Source organism: Neomonachus schauinslandi, chromosome 3 (genome assembly GCF_002201575.2).
Source record: "Neomonachus schauinslandi chromosome 3, ASM220157v2, whole genome shotgun sequence".
Lineage (NCBI taxonomy): Eukaryota > Metazoa > Chordata > Mammalia > Carnivora > Phocidae > Neomonachus > Neomonachus schauinslandi.
The window spans coordinates 174,593,581-174,604,468 of NC_058405.1; the positions used below are offsets into that span (position 1 = coordinate 174,593,581).

Genomic DNA, 10,888 nt, shown 5'->3' on the forward strand with positions numbered 1-10,888 from the left:
CTTTTAAGGCACCTGTTTGGGGACCCTGAAGCAGGGAAGAGAATTCTTGATTCTGACCCAGAGGAAACTAGGAGGTCACAACTGAGCCTGGAGTGGGGGTACCATGGTGGTGACATCTGTGGGAATTGCATAGATAGAAGATCTTGTCCTACGTGACACCAGTAATAGGCCTCACGTCAATGAGGGACTCCTGGGAGTAGAGCTGGGAGGACCCACGTGCCATTCAGATAGATCCACATGTTTCTGCTAGGGCAACTCAGTCTCTATGGGACCTGTCCTTAACTACTGGTGAGCCTACTGTTCCTTGGGTGTCAGAAGGCTGACTCAGAAGGCCTTGTAGGAGGAAGTGGGACCAATTTCAGGAGCTGAAAAGAGGGAACATTTTTTTGCAACTAAGGAGAGAAAGAGAGGTTGGATAGGTCAGCTCAGGCTGCAAGGGAATAATGATCAGATCTCAGGGGAGCAGGAGACACCCTGCTGAGAAGTGCGCATTGGATGCTGAGTCAGGAAGGGGGTACAAGACTGTGTGTGTAGGGGGTAAAGAGATAGGGAATCAAGACAAGACCATAAGCCTCCAGGAAGGTGTGAGTGAGCAGGGGCTGTGGGAGAGCTGAGAAAAGCTGGTGCCTCTGGTGGCAGCAGCTGCAGCCTAAGGGGATTCTGGAACAGCCTATATGGAAGGAACCACACCCACACATGCGCATCACACAAACCAACAGCAGTGGTCCCTGGAAGTCATTTTGGTGGTCTATGAAGAACACAGAGGTGACTCCAGGGATAATTCTGAGGGTTTTGCTGAATCCATAGCAGGGGCTTCTCTCCCCATCATACCCACCTCCAAAGCCCACTTAAAAAGTTGGAAGACTTCTGTGTTGGGGAGCTACAGGGAGCAAGCCTGGAGAAGGGTGGACACTGTCCTATAAGGCAGGTAGAATAGCCTCAGGACCAGCTGGGCTCAGGACCTGCAGGTAAGGCCCAGAGGACAAAGGCCTGTGAGTGCTGAGGAGGGAACAGAGAGAAATGGGCAGGACCTAGCCTAATAGCTTGCAGCTGGGAGTGGGGACAGCTGGGACCTGAATGGCAGGAGGAATTTAACAATGAAAACTCAACTCAACCTGGATCCACGGCTAAGCTGGAGGTTGGGTCAACCCTCTTGGGCCTCCCTCTGCACAGGAGGTCCCATCTCCTGTCTGAGCCTGAGACCAACCTATCCATCCAATTTTCAGCACTTCCCCAGGAACCAATCATTCATTACCCACCCAAGTGTGGGATCAGGGTGTGTTGGTGGGGAAGAAGAGCAGAAGAGGAGCTACCCAGGGACCAGAGTCTAGGGCCTCTCCCCACAGACTCAGCTGCAGAGAATCAAGCTGGGCATAAATCTGAGGGTCTGGCCGCCCCCAGAGCAAAGGCCCCCAAGGAGGGAGTTTGTGGCCTGCAGGTAGGTCCGGGCCCCACCAGGGTCCGGTCATCACAGGTAGAGCAAGAAGACGCCTACTGCACTCCCCCACAAGCACCACCATGGTGGCCGCATGGGATGAAGGGAGGAGAGGAGAGCTAAGAGGTAATCGACCTATGGCCAAACTGGAGAAGCCAGAGCAGTTCGACCCAGCAGGTGCTGGGGCGCCCTGGTGAAGGCACTCACTGCCCACACTGCCCCCAGCACAGAATCAAAAGGGCGGAGAGGATGTTCCCACGCTTCTCTGCTACCGCGATCCAATACATCAAAACAAGCTGACCCAGGGCCTTAGGACTTGGGGGGCGGGGGAGGATGTGAGGGGGGGTGAGAGCAGTCAGACCCCTCTCCCCAGCTCTGACCCTGAGGAGGCCCTTCGAACCGGGGCCACCTCCTCCTCCTTTCCCCTTTCTGGTGAAGGGAAAGGACCCGAGACAGAGGGTGGGGGGCGGGACTTGAGATTGGCATGAGAGCTCCTATTGGTCAGAGGAGCTGCCGGTCAGGAGGGCAACTCGGGCGAGGATTGGCTGCGTGAGGCGGGGCGCGGCGCGGCTAAAGACGGGGTCCAAGGGGTGGGGCTGACGCTGCAGCTGGCGCAGCTCAGACTCCGAGCAACCGCCGCGGAGCAGCCAAGCAACCACCCTCCCCTGCCAGTTCCCGCGCCCGGGCCGGGGCTAGGCCCCCCACCGCCGGGTCTCCGGGGGCTGCAGCAGCGGCGGCGGCGACAGCGGCGCCGCCCGCGGTTCCCACCGGGGCCCGGGCGCCGGCCCCGCTCTGCAGGATGGGCACGGTGCTGTCTCTTTCCCCCGCCTCTTCGGCCAAGGGCCGGAGGCCCGGCGGGCTGCCAGAAGAGAAGAAGAAAGCGCCGCCCGCGGGGGACGAGGCGCTGGGGGGCTACGGGGCGCCGCCAGCAGGCAAGGGCGGCAAAGGCGAGAGCCGACTCAAGCGGCCGTCCGTGCTCATCTCGGCGCTCACCTGGAAGCGCTTGGTGGCCGCGTCTGCCAAGAAGAAGAAAGGCAGCAAGAAGGTGACGCCCAAGCCGGCGTCCACTGGCCCCGACCCCCTGGTCCAGCAACGCAACCGCGAGAACCTTCTCCGCAAGGGCCGGGACCCCCCAGACGGCGGCGGCGCCACCAAGCCCCTGGCGGTGCCGGTGCCCACCGTGCCCGCGGCCGCCGCCACCTGCGAGCCGCCGTCGGGGGGCAGCGCGGCCGCCCCGCCGCCGGGTTCGGGCGGGGGAAAGCCGCCGCCGCCGCCACCCCCAGCCCCGCAGGCGGCGCCGCCGGTGCCTGGCGGCTCGCCGCGGCGGGTCATCGTGCAGGCGTCCACCGGCGAGCTGCTGCGCTGTCTGGGCGATTTCGTGTGCCGACGCTGCTACCGCCTCAAGGAGCTGAGCCCGGGCGAGCTGGTGGGCTGGTTCCGCGGAGTGGACCGCTCGCTGCTGCTGCAGGGCTGGCAAGACCAGGCCTTCATTACGCCCGCCAACCTGGTGTTCGTGTACCTGCTGTGCCGCGAGTCGCTGCGCGGGGATGAGCTGGCGTCGGCCGCCGAGCTGCAGGCCGCTTTCCTCACCTGCCTCTACCTCGCCTACTCCTACATGGGCAACGAGATCTCATACCCGCTCAAGCCCTTCCTCGTGGAGCCCGACAAGGAGCGCTTCTGGCAACGCTGCCTGCGCCTCATCCAGCGGCTCAGCCCCCAGATGCTGCGGCTCAACGCCGACCCCCACTTCTTCACGCAGGTCTTTCAAGACCTCAAGAACGAGGGCGAGGCTGCCGCGGGCGCCGGGGGTCCACCCAACGGGGGCGCGCCCGCGGCCCCCGCCTCCTCCTCGGCCGCCAGGGACAGCTGCGCGACCGGAGCCAAGCACTGGACTATGAACCTGGACCGCTAGGGATTCCCAAGGGCCGCGCCCGCCCCCCACCCCAGCCCCTGACACGCACTCGGAGCCCCCGGGACCATCAAGCCGCCGCCGCTGTTACCGCTGCTCCGTGCCGTGGCCGGAGGAGGAGCCGCCCCTGTCCCGCAGGGGAAGGTGGAGGCCAGGATGCCAGAGGCCACGGCTCTGGATTTGCTGGGCATAGGGTGGGGGTGGGGGATGAGCACGGGAGGGGGACCCCCAACCTCACCCTTTCTGTCTGCCTGTGCCCTCCCCCCCCCCGCATCTCTCCAATTCTACCCGGGTCTCCTCCTTCCCTTCCGTGTGTATCTGTAAGTCCATCTCCCTCGGTTTTGACCATTTCCTCGCCTCCTTCCTGTATCTTCATCTTTCCTCCTGTCTGCCTTCCCATCTCCCTCTCTGCCTTTCCATTTTCCGTACCTTCGGTGTGTATTTCCATCTCCATCTTACCCCCTACCGGACTATCACTGCCCCCCTTTCTCATTCTGCACCTGTGTCCCCATCTCCCCTTCTCGTTCTCTTTTCCTTGCTCCTCGCATGTGTCACCATCTTCCCTCCTGTGTGCTTACCCCGCCCCCCCGCCTATGTCAGCTTGCATTTTTCCCCCTACTGAGCCCCCACATCCCCTTTCCCAGACCAAAGGGAATATTAATTCTTGATTTGGACTGACTTTGGTGCAGCGAGAAACTGCAGCCCCAGGAGCCCAGACAACCACCAGGATGGTCCTTCGCCCCACCCCCACCTCCTCTCCCTACCTTTTCCAACGTGTTGCATGCCGGGAGTTGGGGGGGGAGGGAGATGCCGGCTTCAGGAGGCTGAGGTTTGGGGGCAAAATCAACCTAGGAGGCCACCCCGGCGGCGGCGGCGCCTCAGCGGAAGGGCGGAGGAGACAGAAACTCTTCTTACTCTGGGGGAGGGGTACCCCTCTTCCGTATCTTTAGGTGTTTTTTTTCCCTCCCCTTTTAATTTATTTGGTTGTTTCCAGAGGGAGGGGGGAGGGGTGGGTATTGGGCCGGGAGCTGTCTGAGGTGCTGATTTGAGGCCGGACCGGAATCCTCCCGGGAGAGTACCAGGGACTGGGTTGGGCCTGGTGCCGTGTCCAAGGTGCCAATGATGCGGGCCGACGGCGCGGGCTGCACTGTCTGTCTGTCCGTCTGTCCCAGAGAGAACTATAAAGCGCTGGAAGCGCCTGCAGATGGTTTTGCGCCGGCCTTTCTTTGGGCCCCGGGAGGGAGGGAGTGGGATTGGGAGTGAAACAGTCACAGATAGGGCAGGAGGGCCCCCATGGGCCTAGTGGGGGAGATGGGTCCCTGAGAACTGCTACTCTTTCCGTCCCCCCGCCCCCACATTGCCTTCCATTTTATTGAGAGTAAAGTAGCCAAAGGTTGAGGCCTGGTGATAAAGCGGAATCCCCTCACACATTACTTCTCCATCTTGTCTCATCTAGCTCTTCATTAATGCACAGACCATTTAGGGATTAAATGATGAGGACAGCAAAAGTTGTATCCTTTACAAAGTAGTCCACTGAAGTAGTCCACTGAAGTAGTTATGATTGCTGCTTTTCTCTTCTTCCTCCATCTCTCCCCACTATATATACTGTCTAGAGTCTAGTTAGGCCTGACTAAGCCTGTGCTCACCACTCTCGGGTGGGGCCTGACTGTCACACTCAGCTCCACACCCCTCCTCCAAACTCCTGGGTTGTTTCAAGGCCACTTCAGTCACACGCCCACCCAGGATAGCCTTGGGAAGTCCATCCCTGCTTAAGATTCAGACCTGGCCCTTTATCCCCAGGGAGGCTAGGACACAGGCAGCCTGGGGGACAGGAGCCGTTCTTAGGGGCTGAAAGAAAAGAAATAAGCTTTTTAGCCGGAGATTCCTGTCCCGTTGCCTTTTTCGCCACGTGGCTAAGCGCCCCATTCAGTTTCATTGACCCAAGGAGGCCTGGCTCCAGTAGAGCGCTGGCGTCTCTGACCCTGGTCGCCGCCTAGACCTCGAGGATCAGGAGTCAGAACCCCGCGGCCTGAAAGACTAGGCCCGGGTTCGCTGTCCGTGGTGCTGACCGGCACGCTGGGGCAGGGTGGGGGCTTGCGGGGGCGGGAGGAGTTGCAGACTCGGCTTCACCTAGATTTTCTGAATAATTTGGTAGCAGGTTGTGATCTCTTCTGATGGCGAGTTGCAGGCGTCTGGCCCGAGAACCCAAGAACGCCGGCTTCCATTTGCCCTCCTAAGAGGACAGACCGCTACTCTACCCCGGCCTCGGCCCAGCGCCCTTGCACCCGGCCTGGAGCCGGAAATCCCCAGTCCAGATTTGTGAATCGAATTCCCGGGGGGGAGGGAGGGGAGAAGCGGGAGAGCTGGCGGAAGGGAAGGCGGGAGCAGCCGCCCATTGGCTGGAATTTGGCGCAGTCAGCGCGGTGCCGTCATCTTTCTGGTTTGGGAGGAGGGAGGGAAGAGCACTTGGGTCACCCCGCGGCTGTCGCCATAGTAACCAGACTGAGCGGGCGGGGCCACCTTTCCACTCTCCCCACGCTAGCGGAGGAAACAATCCTAGGCTGCCTTATTTAGAACTAGTTAGCAAGACTACTTGATTGGAACTTTTGCGTTAGAAGAGTCTAAAGTGGGTGGGAAAGAGAGACCAGAGAGCCTACCGAGACCCCCCAAACATCCTGCTTTTGGCGGGATCACTAGGTACTGCCCCTGAACACACAGACACAGCATCCTCCCTTTACCACACACACACACACACACACCCATCCAGGAACCTGTGGTCTGGCACTTGGAGACTTAGAATGAGAAAAAGCCTCAGTGCTTGGTGTCAAATTAAATCTCACTTTCCTTGCCATGCCCCAAGGCATGAGACGCCGCCATAATCCGATTAAGGGGTAAGCGACTGGAGGAGGATCAGCATGAATACATGGAAGAATTAGCCTCCTGGGTCAAACCTGGTCAGACTCCTGTTTTGTAAGGGAAGGCTGGTCACATGGCAAAAGGCTCAGTCTTCTGAGAAGGCAAGGTGAGAAGGGAGAAAGTGCAGAAACAGAGTAAGGTGCCTTCTCTTTACTGCCCAGAAGTGAACCTCAGGGAAATGAGTCCAGGCTGAGGAGGGTAGTGGTGAAGAGGGCTCAGAGTTCTAGAAAGAGCCCAGCCTGGGTGAGGGGCCGACTGAGGAAAGAATGGAGATGGAGAATAGGATACAGAAACACAGCTGGAGCCGTGACTCAGCACTTCCCCTGGCAAAGGACTGGCTCTCCCAGCAAAGGAGCAGCAGAGAGGGGAGGGAAGCAGGAAAGCAAATGTGTGGATAGACAGTGATCTGACCATTTGTTGCATGGATATATAACCAAAGGCACACATTTTAACCCAGAGAGCAGGTACATATACATTTATACTGATGAAGGCTCCTTCAGACATAACATGTACACATCTCCACTGCCTACTTCCCTGCCCCTCTTCCTGGAGCAGAGGACATTCTGTCCTGAGAGCTATGCTTGCTTGTCCCTGTAATACCTTGGTACTTAATGGGAAAGGAGAAATGAAAAAAAAAAATCCGCAGACGTGGGGGCGGGGGGTGTTGGTTGTCATGGTAGCTGCTTTGCCTGCCAGACAGAGTGCCCAGCAACCAGAGCATCTGGCCATATCCAAGGGGACATCCTGTGGCCTCTACCTATGGGGACTCTGCCTCAGGCCCCCAGATGGGCATCTCTGGAAGATTTTCACAACAGAGGCTGCCACAGCAACCCCTTCCAGCCACATCACCATGACCAAAGACAGGTGACAACAGCCAGGTATGGAGGGCTGACCATCTTTACATGCCCCACTTTAAGTGGTACTCCTGATCCCTTTATACATGATAAACAACATTTGCTGTCAGTGACCTCAAGACAGCAGGTGTTAACACTTTAAGGACCTTCATTAAGACTGTTACCTTCCCTCTGAACACCTTGCTAAACACCCTACAAGAAGGTCATGTATATCCACACAGGCTAGGTGTGTAAATGCGGGCTAGGAAAATTGTTTTAGTTCGGTGATGAAAGATTAGGTGCAAAATAGATAAACTGCAGGGGTTAGTCTCAGGATTCAATACATTAGTTGACCTTAGTTTAATACATTGATGAGATTTAGAGTCAGTCTCTCTGTTGCACTTACAGGCAACCCCCACCTCTATTTTTGTTTTTTCTTTCCTCTATCTTAGGTTTAACATCTTAGTTTCTGGATTAAAATTCCCCCAATCTAGATTAAACTTTCATGTTTTTCTTTCCCCCTGGATTTTTCCTACTATTTCTTTAGTAATTAGCTGCTCCTAGGGTCTCTTTCTATTTGGAGATATTGCCCACAGTAGTTACTCCCCTTTCTTAAGACTTCCTCTCCCCCATTTCTTTACACCCCTTGGTCATAGTCTCCTGTGATTGATATTTATCTTCAAGTCCACAAATCATAAAATTAGTTTCTCTGTGTGCATTTTTATATATGACTACCTAAAAGGAAAGAGGGGTTATCACCATTCTTTTATAATCTTTCAACATTTTACTCCTTAAAAAAAATAATAATAATTTACATACAATCCCAGAAAAACACTGAATATCAAGTAAAACATAAGAAAGAAGAGTAATGATGGAGGGCTTGCCTTACCATGTACTTAAATGTATTATAGAACTAAGGTAGTTAAAAATATATGGCACTGACTTAGGAATAGAAAATAGAACAGAATAGATATTCCAAAGCTGAACTCTGGCATACATGGGAATTTAATATATGATAAAGGCACCATTTCAAATCCACTGGGAAAGATGGATTAGTTAGCATATGGTTTTGTACAACTGGGTAGTCATTCATATGAAGAAAAAAGGTCAATTATTCCTCATTCTTTACCCCAAAATAAATTCCAGATTTTTTTTAATGTAAAGGAAAAAGCTATAAAACCCTTAAAAGAGAAGACAGGTGTTCTTTTTTTTTAAGATTTTATTTATTTGTTTGAGAAAGAGAGTACAAGTGGGGGGGGGGGAGAGGGAGAAGCAGGCTCCCCGCTGAGCAAGGAGCCTGATGCTGGATCCCGCGAGCCAAGGCAGACGCTTAACTGACTGAGCCACCTAGGCGCCCCAAAGAAGAGGAGACAGTTTAAAAGTACCTACTAAAAATTTAAATGCACATAGCTTTCTATTCAGGAATTCTGATTTTTAGTACTGACCCTGGAGAAATACTTGAATATGTGCACATAGAGACATGATAAAGATATTTTTATTGTGTTATTGTTTGGAGAGAGATAAATTAGAATCAATGTAAATATTCACCAGTATGTTAGAGGTCAAATAAGCTTTGATACAGCCAAATTACTGAATACTACAGTGTTCAGTTAAAAAGAATGGATTAGACTATATGTACTGATGAAAGATCTACAAAACATGTAGTATCATTAAAAGTTGCATAACAATATATACAGTACAATATAATTTATGCAAAAGCAAAACAAAATTGAAGCTTAATTTCTGTGTGTGTGTGTGTGTAATAGAAGCTTGAGAAAGATATACATCACTCTTAATAAATGACTTCTTGGAAGAACTGGGATTGATTTTGTCTAGAGGACATGCACCTTATCTGTGGAGTTTAATTTTTTACAACAAAAATGTATTAGTATATTGTTTGCATAATTAGAAAGTAGTAGTTAATATATGGCAATAGTCAAATATTAAATAAAAATACTTAGAGAAAACAAGGATTATTTATTAGTATTGTTACTAGTGCATCTTGGGTTGGGTGATGAACATTTTTTTTGGCATAGACCTTGAAGGAAAAGATTTACTCATCTGACTCCATTTCAACTTTTGAATGTTAGAGAAATAGAGAGAGAAAGAGCAACCACAAATAAGATTAAAAGGCAAGTGACAAGCTGAGAGAACATATTTGCAGCAAAATATATTTTCAGTAGAAAATGAATCGAAACTGTGAAGATATCATTCATGCCAAAAATGTAAATAATCAATAAACACATAGAAAGAGACTTTGTTATTGAAAAGGAAATTCAAGTCAAAACAGTAATGGGAGATTCCATATCGTATACTGACAAAGATTATATGGAAAATGTCAACAATGATAAAAACATGAGGAGATGCGCACTTTCTCATATTGGGGCAATTATATATATATACAACATATATATGTGTATGTGTTAGTTCAGTCTTTTTGGAGAGCTACTTGGCTAGGGATCAAAATGTGAAAGAGAGTGCTCTTTGACCTAGCTTCACATTTCCAGAAATTTGCCCTAAGGAAGTAAGTGGGAAAGGACACAAGGGTGCTTATCGTAACATTGTTTATAATAATAAAAAAAATGGATATAAGAGTAGGAGATTAAGTAAGTTGTGATAAATCAATATTTGTTGGGATTTTATGAACCACTAAAAATGATACATCAGTCTGTATTTATTGACATGAAAAATGACCATGATAAAGTGAAAATATCTGGCCCCAAAAAATATAATATGGCTCTATTTGTGTAAGAGGGAGAGAGAGATCTTTAAATAGCTGTCCTCTTCATGTCATTCACATCTTGGCTTAATAGCCACCTCTTCTTGATGAATTCATCTCAGCCTGCCCCATAGTCACCTTCCTTCACATACCCCCGATTTCTTTTCTTTTCTTTTCTTTTTTTAAGATCTTATTTATTTATTTGACAGAGAGAGCACAAGCAGGGGGAGCGGCAAGCAGAGGGAGAGGGAGAAACAGGCTCCCCACTGAGCAGAGAGCTGGATGCAGGGCTTGATCCCAAGACCTGGAGATCATGATCTGAGCTGAAGGCAGACGCTTAGCCATCTGAGTCACCCAGGCACCCCCCCCAATTTATTTTTTTCACAGCATTTGTCACTCCCAATTATTTTTTGTTGCTTATTTACTTTGTATCCTCTCAATAAAATGTCTGTCTTGTTCACTGCTAGATTCCCTGCACCAGCATAGTGCTGGGCACACAGTAGGCAGTCAATAGATCTACACTGAATGATTCTGTATGGGTGTGTGTGTGTGTGTGTGTGTGCAGCAATAGACACTTTTAAGAAGTTTACTAAAATATTAATGTTGCTCTCCCTAAGTGGTGGGATTTTAAATGATCAGTTTTACTCTCTTCTTGGTATTTTTCTGAGTTTCCTAGTTTGTTACAACGAATATTATTTTTTTTAAAGATTTTATTTATTTATTTGAGAGAGAGAGAATGAGAGAGAGAACACGTGAGAGGGGGGAGGGTCAGAGGGAGAAGCAGACTCCCTGCTCAGCAGGGAGCCCGATACGGGACTCGATCCTGGGACTCCAGGATCATGACCTGAGCCGAAGGCAGTCGCTTAACCAACTGAGCCACCCAGGCGCCCTACAACGAATATTATTATTATTACCTTAAAAAGGAAGGAAAATCATGATGAAAGAAAAAGAGAGACAGAGAGAGAAATAAGGAAGGAAGGGAGGGAGGGTAGGAGGAAAGAGGGAGGGAGGGTAGGAGGAAAGAGGGAGGGAAGGAAGGAAGGAAGGAAGGAAGGAAGGAAGGAAGGAAGGAAGGA

The 10,888-nt window shown here is 51.5% G+C and overlaps 1 protein-coding gene across 1 annotated transcript; it reads left to right on the plus strand.

Moving 5' to 3' along the window:
• Nucleotides 1–2,234: 2,234 nt before the first annotated feature.
• Nucleotides 2,235–3,347, plus strand: CDK5R2 (cyclin dependent kinase 5 regulatory subunit 2). Its single transcript, XM_021703236.1, has one exon. It carries the CDS (start codon nucleotides 2,235–2,237, stop codon nucleotides 3,345–3,347), a length of 1,113 nt encoding a protein of 370 aa, XP_021558911.1.
• Nucleotides 3,348–10,888: the final 7,541 nt, after the last annotated feature.

What these genes read in the sequence shown, in the direction of transcription:
- CDK5R2 (XM_021703236.1), top strand. Translation starts at nt 2,235, where the DNA reads ATGGGCACGGTGCTGTCTCTTTCCCCCGCCTCTTCGGCCAAGGGCCGG.